This window comes from Arachis stenosperma, chromosome 3 (genome assembly GCF_014773155.1).
Source record: "Arachis stenosperma cultivar V10309 chromosome 3, arast.V10309.gnm1.PFL2, whole genome shotgun sequence".
NCBI classification, from domain to species: domain Eukaryota; kingdom Viridiplantae; phylum Streptophyta; class Magnoliopsida; order Fabales; family Fabaceae; genus Arachis; species Arachis stenosperma.
The window spans coordinates 42,613,994-42,629,941 of NC_080379.1; the positions used below are offsets into that span (position 1 = coordinate 42,613,994).

At 34.7% G+C, this 15,948-nt stretch overlaps 2 protein-coding genes across 2 annotated transcripts; both read right to left on the minus strand.

The window, feature by feature from the left end:
• Positions 1 to 5,364: 5,364 nt before the first annotated feature.
• Positions 5,365 to 6,552, minus strand: LOC130967810 (uncharacterized). The gene is made up of 3 exons (XM_057892824.1): positions 5,764 to 6,552; positions 5,602 to 5,674; positions 5,365 to 5,509 (listed from the first exon to the last, which is right to left on the minus strand). Exons 1-2 carry the CDS (start codon positions 6,346 to 6,348, stop codon positions 5,603 to 5,605), a joined length of 657 nt encoding a protein of 218 aa, XP_057748807.1. The 5' UTR covers positions 6,349 to 6,552; the 3' UTR covers positions 5,365 to 5,509; position 5,602.
• Positions 6,553 to 7,845: 1,293 nt separating this feature from the next.
• Positions 7,846 to 15,371, minus strand: LOC130968667 (zinc finger protein BRUTUS-like). The gene is made up of 14 exons (XM_057894061.1): positions 14,849 to 15,371; positions 14,066 to 14,275; positions 13,019 to 13,213; positions 12,589 to 12,899; positions 12,184 to 12,412; positions 11,697 to 11,865; positions 10,339 to 11,577; positions 10,080 to 10,251; positions 9,745 to 9,966; positions 9,526 to 9,663; positions 8,931 to 9,165; positions 8,752 to 8,811; positions 8,387 to 8,458; positions 7,846 to 8,237 (listed from the first exon to the last, which is right to left on the minus strand). The coding sequence occupies exons 1-14, from the start codon at positions 15,170 to 15,172 to the stop codon at positions 8,100 to 8,102; spliced, it is 3,714 nt and encodes a 1,237-aa protein (XP_057750044.1). The 5' UTR covers positions 15,173 to 15,371; the 3' UTR covers positions 7,846 to 8,099.
• Between the last annotated feature and the right edge of the window lie 577 nt (positions 15,372 to 15,948).

A 15,948-nucleotide genomic window follows, 5' to 3' on the forward strand; every position in this document is an offset into this window, starting at 1 on the left:
TTATATACAGTAAAAAATTGATATTATTGAAGGATAAAACTAAAATTTATTTCTATGTATTATTTTTGTTCCCAACGTTTTCTTCCTATTTAAGTCCATAACGTTTTAAAATCGTCTCAATTTTGTCCTGCCGTCAATTCTGTTAACGGATCTCTAACGGCAGGATAACATTGAGTCAATTTTAAAATGTTAGGAACTTAAATAGGACGATTGAAACGTTAAGGGATAACTTTAGGACTTACCCCAAACGTTGGAACAAAAACGATACTTTACACTTTTAATAAAATTCAGGATAATGTAATAATTGAAAATTAAATATAATACAACAATAATTATCTTTAAAAATATTATTTAATTATCAATTTATAAATTATTTTAAAATAAATACTCTAATTCAAAAATTAGGGATAATTAAATTAATTCTTCTTTATTCATAAAATAAAAATTTAGAAGCTCGATATTCACAATAAATCATATAAAATTTTTGTTATAAATAAAAAATATTTAATAACTATAAAAATTATATAAATTTTAATAAATTTTAAACTCAATCATAGTTGTCAAAATCGGACCGGACCGACCAGTTTGATCGAAAAACCGTAAACCGGATCCTATACCGGTCCGGTCCAAGAGTAGGACCGCTCAAGGTTGAGAACCGGAATGAACCGGACAAAATCGCTCCGGACTGAACCGCTCGGCCAACCGAAGGTGAAGCTACACGCATATGGGTTCTGCAAGTCCACCATGCTCCAGCATGCCAAGTGTCAAAGCTTTGTATTTTTTGAAAATTTTTCCAAAGATTCGAACCTCTTACACCAAGGTTGCAAGAAGAACTCTCATGCCACCAAGCTACACTCATTCTTACTAACATATATCCTAATTATAATACATATAGTAACTTTTTATTATACTTATATTCAATTAATTTTAAAATCACTTATTTTTAAATCAATTATTTATATATATATATATATATATATATATATATATATATATATATATATATGGCCAGTTCTTTGGTGGCTAAGGATATGGTGCCTAAAGATACCTAGTGGTTGATCAACTAGTAGAGAAGTGACACATGTCATTGTTGATTATAGTGAGAAACACCCTCTAAAACGGTAATAAAAGATTACTTCAATACTAATATATGTAAATTTTAAATATTTACTGTGATGACAAATGGATAATTTTGTCATCAAAACAGACTTTTTTTCGTATAAGCTTTCCACTATATGGACCAAGCATGAAAAAAAATTTAATTGGAGGGGCCTAGAAAAAAATCAGTTATAAATTCAGAGCTTCATCAAATTATGATAAAAAAAAGCTTCACCAAAAAGCCTATGGTGTTGGACTGGGTTTATCAAGTATGGTTGTTTTGAAATCCTCTTCCGTCGTAGGATTGCAGCTGAGCTGCCCTAAGTGAAACACATTCTAACTTCCTCGATGGTCACCGCCCAGTGAACGCCGCCTTAATCTAGCGGCCTCTAGTATCACAATAACCATTCTATCATCACAGGATGGTAGTGAATGATACTAATTGGCTAGCAAGGTTGACCTTTGAAGGGAGTAGTTATGGTATTAGATGAATTCCAGAACAAGAGAGTTATGGTGTTAGTTTTGAATGGTTTCAAAGTTTGGTGTTCGGTTAGTTGTTGTTCTTTGATTTTGAGGGAAAAAAAATTCTAACAGTGAGAATGATATGATTTTGGTGACTAGTGAAAGTGAATCAAATTGAATCAAAGTTAGATGGAAGAGAAAAATATGGTGAAAGCAAAATTGTTACAACTCAATACCACTTGAATTATTGATTTCTAATATCTTGCAGTTCTTTTTCTTACTATTTTTCTTTGTTTTTTCTCAATAATTGCTTGTCATATGCTCTGATAATATAATATTTTGTTATGTAGAAATAGCATGTCTATTAAAATGTGTTTGGGAATATAATCTAAAAGTTGAAGATGAAGAAAAAGAGAAAAGGAAAAAAAAAGGAAAAGGAAGAAGATATAGTTTTATTTTGGTTGGATTTGGGTTAATTTGTATTTTCTTGGGTTAATGGTTGTGCAATACATGATGTTGGGAGAGAGAAAATTTTACTGTGGTAACTTTACATTAATTAATTCTATTAGTGACCTTTAAATTTGAGTCAAATCTAAATGTTGAATTCAAATCCATGACATGTGTATGCATTATAATGGTGGATCTATCCTAGTCATGATAGTCACCATAATATCAACGTCACCATAGAATACACACACATATATATATATATATATATATATATATATATATATATATATATATATATATAAATTAAAAAGATAAACAAAAAAGTTATTAATCACAAATTATTTTTTCTTTTTATGATTATATGATATCTATTAATATATTTTTTCAATAAATACTTGTAGTATATAATAATAGATAAAGACTCATATGTAGTTGTCTTCATATGAAGTTGATAGTTGAAAATCATTAGATGATATTTAGTTAAATTTGTCAAATCATCTAACTATTTTTAAATATCAACTTCACATAAAAATTAACTGTATGTAAGTTTTTATTTATAATAATATAATAATATAATAAATATAAATTTAATTAATAAAATATTAAAATTTGAAAATGATAATTATTTTTATAAAAACAAATAAAAGTACTTATAATAAATAAAAATAATTAAATTTTATATAATTATTTAATATACTGGGTTAACCGGTTCGACTAGTGACCTATCGATTGAACCAATAATTCAATGACCTAATAACTTCACCGGTTCGATCACGGGTTCGGTTACCGATTCGGTTATAACTATGCTCAAAATCTCATAATTTTGTTTTAATCTTTTTGTAAAATAATTTTTTAAAAATAAAATTATAAATAAATATTATAAATATTAAATAACTCATAATTTAGTTTCCGAAATTCGGAAACAAACGTATTACATTAATTCAACATAACTAACATATAATTGTACATGGTTTCGAATTTTCGAGAATTCTAGAAGTTTTCTGGATACATCTAGTTGCAAAGCAGATACCACTGGAAGCAAATTTATGTATTGGAAGAGAGAAGGCAAAGGCATGAGAATATATTTTGTACTGTTTTAACTTTTTAGTTAATTATTGGCATCTATTAAATATTGCTTACGTGACACAATTAGAAAGAAGAATATAACAAATTTATTTTATAATGATTTAGTAGCAACTTTTATAATAATAATAATAATAATAATAATAATAATAATAGATTTTGGTTTGTATCCCATTAATCCAAATTGGTTCGCGAATCACAAGAGTTAAGTTTTTTTGGACATGGTCACATGGGTAGGGCCGGATAACCCGACCCAACAGTTGAACTTATTTTTTCTGTTGGCCCGTCCCTCATGACCTGTGTAGCCCACTACACTTTGCAAACCTAACCCAATATAACCTTAAACAAACCCATTTACCAACCAACTTAATGCGAGACCAAAAACTAGCTGTAGGAGCCTGCCTCGTTGGGTGCTGCACCCAGGTTCGAATCCTTAATAAGGAATATAGAACCCATCACCTGCATCGTTGGGTGCTGCACCCAGGTTCGAATTCTCATTAAGAAATATAGAACCCATCACATGTTAGTAATAGTAGTGTGTGTGAGTATGTATGTTGTGTAACCTAGGATGGAATAAATCTATCAACCAAAAAAAAAAACTACCTGTATTATGAGGGTGTTAGAGAGCGTGAATTATGTCCTATATTTCATATTGACCCCAAGTCGATTAAAAATGTTTAATAACTTATTATGAACTAAAAATAAGATGCAATCGCACCCTTAACAAAAAGATACTTAATTTTCGTGCAATCCTAAATGAACTATCTTAAGATTGATGCTTAATCTCATCTATTGATTCTAGGGGGGTATCAAGCGCCAATTCTTGAGGGGAAATTAGGAGATTGATATCATGTATTGATGTGCATTCTCATTTCCATATGCCTCTCTCCTTTTTTTCACTTTTATGAATTCAGCACATTTTATGTTTATGAACTTAAAGTCTACAATTGGTTCTATTTATTTAAATTTATGAGTAGCTTTCAAAGTTTACCTACAATGTCAATGTTTCTTAGACAAGCTAGCTAATGAGATTGGCTAACAGAATTTCAAGAATGATCCATCTTCATGCATAACATGCACTTGCAATCACCTGTATAGACGACATGAATTCTACCACAGTTGATAAGAATCTATCCATGAAACCAAGAAATCATGGTGACCAAAGAATCTCACTCTTAAACCTATAACAAACATAAGACAAACCAAACATTGCTTTCCTACTCTATCTGACAGTTTGAGTGGAAACACAATCACAGTAGGTATTTAATTCTGGGTAAACTCTGAACTATTTTCACCAACAAACAAAACAGCTTACCTGTTCCTTTCTTAGGGCACCTGGTCTTGCCTCTCAATCATGGAAAAGACTCCTTAATCCAACTCATTTATGTCACACTATTTTATTTCCATTTATAATGGTTTGTTCTTGGGCAATGCATTTGGCTCTGACATGATTGCATATTAATATTTAATAATTCTAGCTAAACTTCTCTGCTAGATTGTTTTGGTTATCCAAAGCAAATCTATCACTAGCCATTTATACTGCATTAACTCCTCCAAGCCAACCCTTTATTTGGTAGCGAAAAGGATAAACCTTTTACCATATCATTATTTTATTCAAATTGATCTCAGAAAAACAAACTATATCATTAATGTCCTAACCGAGTTAACCGAGTAATGCTAGAGAAAGCTAGAGAGAGAATAATATAAAATTATCTTATTCAATTAATATCTATAATTTTATGGGCAATATTTATAATTATACATTTATTGTATTTAAATATTATATATTTATTTCAGTAGTAATTAATGAATAAAAACAAAAGCCAAAAAAGACAAATTGTGACTCCCAAACTATGCTCCGAAACATTTTTGTTTTAAACTCACCAGTGCAAAGAGTATAAATCCAACTTTCTCTATCCATAACTGATAATTGATAAAATTTGTGCCATAAATAACTCTAGTAAATATATTGATAGGGTATATGTTCTTAACTTGTTCAGGTAGATTGACCTATAATGCCCACTCAGGAAGAATAAACTCATGTGGATCGCTAACAAAATTCCACCAAACAGAGTAAGACCAATATTCTATGACAGACTAAGAGAAACTCAATACCTCCAAATTTTTTGGAACAGCAGCAGCTCTACCACAAAGTAGAGAAACCAAAAAAGCATTATTTCCGTTTCTTGAAGGCATTCCAAAGCAAGTAGTAGTAGTTTAGTTTATGTATAGAATGAGTCTATTAGAATGTACAAGCTGCTAAAGTTGAGATAACAAAATGCAAAACAAAAGGATTTCATTGGTACTGCATTCAGTGTTGTGATTTACATGGACAACTTGGTGGTTACCATTATTTATGTGACACTGTAAGACAAAAAAGTCAGCAAGAAGCATTGGCATCATATGATTCCAGTCCCTGCATGAAGGACCAAAAAATTAGTGAGAAACAATCCACTTAGTTATTCAATTAAAATTCATAGCTGCATGCATGCAATTCCTCCAATTTACCTCATTCAGGGACATCAGGGACTTTGTAAGATTCTGCACTGACCTCGCTGAGCCACAATCCAGGAAAAAGGGTCTGAAACAATAAAAAGGGAAACACATTCAAGACAGAATACAAAGCTCATAATTTGAAAGTAGCAAAACAAAACATAATTGATATCGTACATCAAGTTGCCTCTGCACAATTCTAGGCCTCTTCTTGGGTCTCCGCGGAGGCCTGGTCCCAAGCAAAACCAAGAAATCCTGTTCAATCTCTGCCTTGGACAATGAAACAGAAAACTTGGGCTTTTCTTCCGTTATCTTTTTGGGGGTCTCTATGCCCACACCAACCACCATAGCTTCAGGGATAGAATCAAGATTCTTGTGTTTTTGATCTTCACGGTGCGTCGGCGGCGGCGACTTGCACACAGCTCTTCTTGTCCTGAGATTCCATGGCCTTGCGTGGTTGTTGTTGATGGTGGTGTTGGCGACGGTACCTTCCTCAAAGATTGAAACTTTGAGCTTATCGGCGGCGTCTTTGAGATCCACCATGAGCTTCTGGCGGACGGCATCGATGTTGTCGATGTCGCCGGTGGCTGTGGCTTTGCGCTTGGTGGAAGCGAGAAACGGCGGGTCGGGATGGGATGATCGGCGATGGTGGTCGTCGGTGGAGGGGACTTTGACGCAGCGGAGGAATCTCTGGTGTCCCCATTTCAAGCAGGGCATGGAGAAGTTGTGCAGTGCCTTGGATCTTTCTGGCCCCATAGCCATGATTCCTCCTTCCTCGTACACTGTGGGAAACACTTGATCGATTAATAATTTTAGGGGTGAAAAGGTTTGGTTTTTGTTAGCGGTGTGTGCGTGTGAGAAAGAGAGAGAAAGAGAAAGAATGAAATTTTTGGGTTGGAGGAGTTGAGTGATTGATATTGTGTTGTGTTGTGTCTGGAAACTCACCCGCGAAGCTTACTTCATCTCATCTCTTTATATTTATATATATACATGCGTCTATGCCTCATTGGAAGAAAGAGAGGGAGGTAACGTTCCCTTCGAGTTGGGCTTGCCAAACAACATGCTTTCTATTCCTAAGATAAAGCAACCGCATTATGGCGCATGGATTGTTTGGTAATTTAAAGGTATTTAAGTTGTGTTTAGTAATGCCATTTGAAGAGGATTTAGGATTTGTTTGGTCATCTTTTTTTTTTTTAAAATTTTTTTTTTGAATTATCTTTTTTTAAAAGATTTTATGAAAAAATAAAAATAATTTTATATTTAAATATTTTCTATAAAAAAATATTTTTATCTATCAATTATGTTTGGATAAAAAAATATAAAAATATTTATTTATTTATTTATTATATAAAAAATATCTTTTTTTTTTCAAAACAAAAACTTAAAAAAAAATACAAATTACAACTTCTAAAAAAAGATATATTTTTTTAATGTTTTTAAACAAACACTTAAAAATTTGGACCTCAAAGTAATTGTGATCAGAGGACTTGACTTCAACTTCCTGAGACTTAGCTGCACCTATTGCAACGTGATTTAGCTTAGGCTATTTGTTTCTTCTTTTCTTTATTTTTATTTCAGCACCAAAAAAAGACATGCCATTTGAATTTATACATTAAAATTGATTTAAAAAATGTGGTGACGCATAGTAGGACATGTAAGCGTTACAAATACGTGGGTGTGCAGGTGAATGCCGCAATGTAGTTTTTATTTTTCAATTAGTCAATTGTGATGAACTTGTGAGTATTTATATAAGAGGCAATGACACGAATATCTGCTAAATGAAGAATCATTTAGGAGCCAGGTTGATCGGAAGCTAATAAGATTAAGATGCTGAAGGGATGGCTCGTGCTCACACCGAGTTGGAAGTGAAACACACAAGACCAGACACTTTGCCGTTGCCATGGCTCGCTTTAAACTCGTTTTATTAATACAAACACCTCCGGGAAAAAAAAAAAAAGAATCCTCAAAATAGAGGCCCTAATGTTCTTGAGATTATGTGGAAATTTCGTAGCAACAACAGTTCTGACTTCTGAGCCACCAACTCAACGATTGAGTGGACCACCCATGGCGTTGCCAGGTGCCACCTCCTATTTTTGCACACTTCAACTCTCAATAGAGAGAGAGACAGACAGGATGTGTTAGATCAATTTTTGAAGAAATATTTTTAATATCACAATGCGCGCCTACTAGTCAGGGAAGTTGGATAAGAATTCCTTAGCGTGATTAGAGCGCTGTTAATGATAAAGAGAAACGAGGATGGATGGAATGCAAGAATTTACATTGCAGATTGAACATGATCTGTACACAACGCTACATGATTAACTAATTAGGTGCTTCTATCTCTACTCTCTAAACACTAGCTTACGACAGCTCATAAAAGGATCCAAAATGTCTGCATGGAAGTGACTCAGATTATGTATAAGACCAAACGATAACCAGGTTGGTTCCTGGTTTTAGGGAAAATTTGGTTTGGCTATACAAATATTTACAAACTCGCTGTCAAAATCAGCACGCTAAGAGTAAGAGCAGCTGGAATTTGATTCCTCACCCTTAATCACCCGGGTATTGTAAGAGCCACAAAATCCACATTTGTGGTATAACCAATGGAAGCGTGAAGTGCCCTTTTTGTCACAGTCATGGCAGAGTATGTCCTGCATTGCCATTACAAAACTTAGTTAACTTACAATATACTTAAAAATTATTTGCTGGTGAACTTCAATACCACACTGCTTTCTTCCGTAGAATCCACATTAACTTTGGAGAGGAATGAAGTGAAGAGTAACAAGAAAAAAGTGTTCACCTGACACCGGTCCTTATACTCTTCAGGAAGATCCTCAGTAGCCAATAGTGCGTCAAGCATGCCAAAATAAACCTGGGAGACGGAGAAACAGCTAAGCATGGCTTATCCTTAATAGTTCCAACCCAATACCCTTCAACGAGTACAACTGAGACCCCCACAAATGGTTGATATGGTAATCAAAATTTGGATTTGTTAATTTAGAAAAGGAAATAATATTAGCATAGATTTGTTATAACTTGGTGAATACCTTCCAGGATTTACATTGTTCAAGCTTAGCAAAAATGAGAGTTTAATTTTTAACTAAATTATGCAGAAAACTTCGATGAATGCAAAAAGATATATTAAATGGAAGAAAATCTTCTTACCGCCATATCTCCCAATGACTTGCTGCAGATCGGACATGTGTAGTGACTACAAGTGTATGCCTAACATATTATAACGAAGTATAAGATTGAATCCACAAATCTTTGAGATATTTTATATAATTTCCCCCTTTTGTTTAAGGAGGGAACTAAAGACTCTATAATAGGCATGTTAAACAGACCTGAAAGCAAGCAGAATGCATATAATGGCCACAAGGCAGAGCTCTAACTGGAGCACTTGACGTGAATAAATCATCACAACAAATTGGGCAATTCATTTCTAAGCCTTTTTCCAGGCACTTATGTGATTGTGATCTTATGCCCAAGCAGCAATTGCATTTCATGCAATGGAAATAATCAATCCCAAGCCCTCGTCCGACACGGCATATGTTGCAAAATGGGCAATGATATACATTCCTGAAAATGAATGATCCAATAAATAAATAACAACTTTAGGTAAATAAGTATAAATATGTTCATTTCTTTGTGATAGTACTGAAAGAATTAAATTTATGTTTTTCGAAATATTGATATATCCTCGGATTATCCCTCCCTTTTCAGGAGAAGAGGTGATTTTGTCTCGCGAAATCTGTTCTCTGAAACCTCCACAAGTCAAATTGCTTTATGGTGTAACTTTTGCCACTAAAACACTAATAAATTGTAAACTTCAAGCAACAAATTGGCCCATGGCATTTATTCTGATTCCGCACATATGGGAAACAAAATAGAAATTTTAATTCTAAAGATTTTGGATTTGAAGTAAGAACAAAAAATTACCTTTCATCATCAAAAAATTTGCATATGTTGCAATAGTATTTTGCCATTGAAAGTTCGTTACATGAAGGTGTCATGCATTTAGGCCCTATCGGCTGTATATTCAGGCAGCGCATACACATCATTTCTGATGTTGCTTTTCTGCAATAATCAAGCAGATGGTTAGATGTATGTACTACCAGTCTACCATAAAGTAAAAAAAAAATCCTATCAGAAAATTACCTATCCATTGAGTGATCGCTCACATTGTCATGACAAAATCTGCAAGTAACTAACTTGCCACAACATGTAGCTCGTAGCTTACAATTTCTCTTATAGTGCTCACACCCATACACATGTTTATCAGGGTTCCGAAATGATGGTGACTGCCCTTCTATTTGTTCACCATTAGATGCTACTTCAGTTATGGCTTTCAGTGATTTCTGCTGAGCAGCTATCCAACGACTACAGTACACAAATAGCTAATCAATGAGTGTATGTTCATGAGGAAAAGGCAAGGTGCTATAAATAAAGCTAGGTTTAAATAAAACCAGAGAATTATGCTCACTTATACAGACCTTGTCATCAGATTCTGCACAAGGTATGCCTTTCTCCTTGGATCAAGAGTTGAATCACGATAAACCTTTCGGATCTCTGACTCAAGTTCATTCTGGTTCATCCGGAATATGTCTTTCCAACCAGGCTTGAACATTTGATCATTATGGTCCAAGCTTTCTTGATATTCAGCACCTAAGAATGAACAATACCAATCTATAATATTAATATCTATCATACAATTTCCATAAAACATGGAAGAAACTAAAGCTCAATATAAACCTCTCCGAGAAGTGTTATGATCTGATGTTTCTATCTGTGTTATAGGTGCTGGACTATCTTTCCAGCATTCAGTGAGCCATTCATTGAACATAGTGTTTTTAGTTGCCTGCTTCCATGTGTCCATCATTTTGTTCTGTTCATCTTGAGTAAGCGCGGAAGTTACCCATGGCAACATTGATTGGAGAACTTCAGCTCCAGTTGTTCCAATTATCCGTCCCACTATCTTGTCCTGTTCTTCTACAGTGAAATGTTTCCCAAATAATGGCCACAGTTCACACTCCTCCCTGAAAAGATGATGATCCAGAGTAACCCTTATGGATTTGCACATTCCTTGAAGCTTAGTCGCGAGTTCATTATACTTTTTAATATTCTCACTACCCTTGGAATCAGATGTTCTAAAATTACTTTCACTTAAGTTCTCTGGCATATGGTTCATCTGCAAGGCTTCATGAAGCATAGAAAGCTCAGAAAGAACGCAGGAAATATCCTCAAATAATTGTTCTTCCTGCTTATGGTCCAGCATGTATGAATGACTCACATTATGAAGTGCCTCTTTTGACTCCAATGCTGGAAATACTATATCATCTTCTGCATTACTATGAGCTCTATATAAGCCCCATAAAAGACGAAATCTTCCACTAAATTGCCGAAGAACTATCTCATCACCATTACTCAGCTTTCCAGATTCAACATCTAGATACTCCAAGTCTTTTCGTATAGCTTTGTGGAAACTAAATATGGTATCAATTGGTCTTTGTGCAGATCCAACATCAGATGAGCTGCTTTCTGTTTCCCATACAAAAAGACTGGAATTAAGAGATGGGGCAGAAGAGTTGAAAGACAAGGACCGCAAGGACTTGGCTGTAGAAATAGAACTCAGCCCCAAATTGTTACTGTTTACTCCTAAACCCGGCACACAACAAGACCGAGTAGCAAAACATTGTTTTTGGACATTTTCAGTCTCTGGATTTTCAGTGATATCTCCATTGTTGTGGGACTCTAATAAGTTTCGCTTGAATGACTTTCTGTTCCCATCTGATTTGTCTAATACTAAACAATCTCTTACAGATGATGCGGAAGCACAAGCGCAGGATGGCCAAGCAATGTTTTCTTCAATATCAGAAAGTCTTTGAACAGGACAGCAACCTGACGCACCAGAAGACAAACATAGACCTTCAATACGAGCCTTGCAAGCCCACCCAGAGAAGAGTGTAACTAGAGCAGAATCCATTTCTGGAGCTGAAACAGATAGGGATATTGTCAGATATAGAAATTTGTTTTTGGATGAAAAATTGTCGGATGAAATTGTGAAATTTCATTTCTTTAAGCAGGCAAATATTTTAAAATAGACATATAACCTGCCAACTGCATGTTTCTCAGAAACATCTTTGTTTCTTCTGCAGTTAACGATCCTACCAACCATGGAAGGACGCGCTCAATCAATTTCAGAGGCATCATGCACAAGCTTTGATACAGAAGTTCGCATTGCCTTTTAAAGCTAAAGTGCTTTCTTGCAAGTGGAAGGACCTACAGAATAGATCAATTAAGCGCATTTAATGTTCCTTGAAAGGTAACTTGTGTTGCAACTATCTTGTCAAAATCACAGAATAAAATTTAATTATGCACTATGAAACAAAAACTCAGTGTCACACTTATGATAAAATTCGGTTAATTAATAGATAGATACGAGAATCGGCCATATTTATCAACTTTGAACATATGATGCATATCCCACAAACCAAATATATCAATCTTTATGTTGCCGAATAAAATCAAATTTGCTAACTAATTCCGAATGTCCAACAAACACCTCCAAACATTATCACATAAACATTTATGACTCACCTGAACTTCTTCATTATGGAAATGTCTCTCTATGGTTTCCATTATATGATCAGCATGTGAGCATAACTTTGAAAAGAATTCAACTTCTGAATTAGATGTTGCTCCTTCACTTTGAATACCTTCAATCAAACACCGGAAGTCATTAAACTGGCTTTCTTCTTCAGCATGCTCCTGAAAAAATGACAATTCTCCATCTACTGCTGGAAAAATAACTTTGTCCTCAGCAATACTGCATTCCCAGTAATAAATAATCAATATCTCAGAGATGGAAGGTTGTCTTTACTATTCATATAACATCAGATTTACAATACTATAAGTTTGCAGAAAAAATACATACAGTACCATGAATCAAGTATGGAAATTTTTAAAAGAAATATAATTGGGTAAGCTACACTAAGGTGATACCTATGAAATATACAAACTTCAGCAATGAACTGCAATCTTTGATTAAAAGAGGATAGATTTGTAAAATCCCCTGAACATTGTATCTTTCTGGTCTCCACTGCTATCTCACTTAGCTCTTTTCTAATTGCATTATGCCAGAGCAATATTTCATCTATAGGATGTAATCCAATGGCATCAGAGTCATCCAGGGTAGATCCAGAATATTTCCTTTTTCCAGTTGATGGGCTACTACTAGATTGAACTTGAGAATGGTTTACACAACTGTCAACTGTGTTAACACTGCTTCTCCCTTCCATCCACTTGAAAATAACCTTCAATAAGCAAGAATTGTATATATTATAATCACATATCAGCTTCAACCCATAAAGCAACATTAACAAGAAAAGGAATCAGCAATGCATTATACAGAATTTAAAATTTAAAACCACACCTTTTGAAGAAGCTTTTCCTCTGGAACTATCTTGATTAAGCAATTCTGCAAATCCAGTCGTTCATCAGGTGATATGGATCTTGAAAGCCATGGAAGAAATTCTGTCATCATGTTCACGGGAATACTGCAAAGAAACTGCCAAACTAAAGATGCCTGCTCCTCGAGAGAGAAATTCTCAATAAGCAAAGGAAATACCTGATATCACCCAAGGAAAGGGGGAAAATTAAATTCAGACACATCCAAAAGGATTTCTACTTACTCAGTTTTACAAATTCCCCTTGCATTGGAATATACGTGAATTCTTAATTCAATTTCTTCCTGAAATCAACTTTAGCTGTAAGTTTTATAGAAAATACTTCTTACCAGACCAAATGTTAACAGCTTAAAGATTTTTGGATACAAGTAATGTACAAAGTTAATAAGTAAATTTGGCTTTAGTCATATTTACTAATATCACATTAAAGGTTCAATAATTTGAATGTGTTGATGTTAGTCGATGGCACCATATCACTCTGAGCCCCAAACTTAAGGGTACTATCATCCCATTTGGCCAGCTATTTAATACAACAACCCCTAAACCCCATGCTATGCTCAGAACCAACGCGAGTCCAAACAAGGAATGGGCACAAAATTTCCTGTATTGGGTCATTTCTACTGGACAAGTGAAGTAAATAATTTTTAAAACCAAAAATAAAAACACATATATGGCTTTAGTGTCCTAGAATTTGTTAAACCTCTCATCATAAGATTAATTTGGCTCTAAGTTCCACCACATTGGCCAATTTGGCATCCTCCCACATTCCAAGATTTAAGAATAGTATTTAAATTCCTTTTAGAATAAGGAGGATCCCTTATTCTCTAATCTCTTTGTAGCCTGTCATTTTCTCATCATTTTAATGAATGTCTTGTTTAATCAAGAAGTAACATTAGTACCTTTAGGATGAAGAATGTCAAAAAGTAAGTCCATTTTGCTATTGCCTTAATCTGGATTTATCTTATAAGGTCCAAGTGGAAATTCAAGGTAAGGACTAGTAAACAAACTTATACCTGCTCCTCTTCCTTTGCCATGTGTTGACTAACTGACGTCTGCAAAGCTCCTGTGCAGGATGCTAACTCTCTAGCAAAACTTTCATCGTTGTGGGTGGAAGAATTTAGCAGCTCAAATAGATGATCAAAAAGATTGTTTTCACCTTTGTGTTCAAGAGAATATGTCTTTGCAACATTCTTCACACGTATATCAAGGGCTGGAAAAATCACCTATATTCCAGAATAATATATTTCACCTCAGAATGTTCAAAAGCTTTAACCATAGCCGAACAGGATTGATGCAGACAAATTAACAGAATAATCTTTGCCAAAAGTATGAAGGTGTCAAGTAAAGCAATAACAGAAGATTAAGAAATTGCTAAACAACACCTGTTTCTTTTTCCTCCTACTAAGTCTTTCCAAGAGCAATAATAGAAGATTAAGGAGAAACACAGCAACAAATCAAGCGATTTCGGACATGAAAAACTAGAAAAGCGTAATCGCTGGCGGCAGCAATTACGAAATTGCTCCCCCTGTTATCATAAATATTGAAGCTAGTTATCATACCAGTAGAAATGAGCTTTCATTGAGCTAGACCAAAGTATGACCTAAATATATGAAGAGGAAATGGCAGAGAGACAGAGAACACACAAACAAGAGCACCATTTGGATTCTGTATCGAAAAATGTAATCAGCTATAAAACTTAATTTTCTACAGCATTTCTATCTGCAAGGGGAATTCAAAGACACAGTCCAAAAATGAAAAAACTCCGAAAAAAAACAAAGTGGAGGCAAGATTTGCACCTCGTCTTCGGCATTGGAGTGGTGCCTGTACATGGAGCTGAGGAAATGGTAGCGCTGGGAGAGAGGCTGGATATCGGAGGAGTTGCCGGTGGCGAATGCCATGGCGAGACGGTGCAGCGCGTCTAGCTCGTTCCGAATCGCCTTGTGGAAGAACAAGAAAATCAAAATGGGCGAGTCTACCAGCTTAGAGCACTTGACGCTGCCACTGAGCGCCGTCGAGGAGGAAGTGGAGGACGAATCAACCTTGTCGATGGAATTGGAGAGCACCGCCAGTCCTCCGCCTCCATCCAAGTGCTTCAGCCCCGCCGAAAACGGCGTCGTCATGTGTTATTTTCCCTTTCGTTATTCCTTTGAGAATTCTGTTCTGTTGGAGCTTATTTATTTTGCGGGGAAGATTGGCGTGCAGTGTGTGTGACACATGAAAGGGAAGGGAGCGCGAGAGAGAAAGAGGGTGTTTATGGAGGGAGAGGTTGTTAGTTTGTTGTGTTTGTGTGTGAAACTAAAAATGTAAATGATGGTGGGAGCGACCAGGAGAAGGCGGGGTGCATGCCGATAAGGGGAGGAGTGTCTGCGATATACCACTGCCACTGCGACCGAGGGGCCAACCCAATGCTTGTGGGCCCCATGCCACGTCACATCCATTTCCCACGCTGGACATTTCACCACCTTCCTCGTATTTTATATTTATTATTAATTAACAAATTCTCAATTAATTCCTACTTTCATCTGTGCACTTAAGAATAAGAAATTAATTTACGCCGTGATATTAATATGCTAACAAGAAATGTCAGAGAATTAGTCGTTATTTAAAAATGTTATTTAAAAATACATTAATAAATTATTAAATTAAAAAATTAAATTAATAATTAAAAATAATAAATTATATTAGTTCTTGAAATTTTTTTTATATTAAAATTTATATGATAATTGTTTATTGATTTAAAAGTTAAAACTCAAACTTATAAAATTTTTTGAATAATATTTATAATAAAATTAGGCATCCAAGTGCCTATAAAGTTTTCGATTAAGTTATTGCTTGTTTTTTCTTTTTCGGATTTATGTAGACAACTCTCTTTTTGTTGTAATTTTTTTATCTTCTC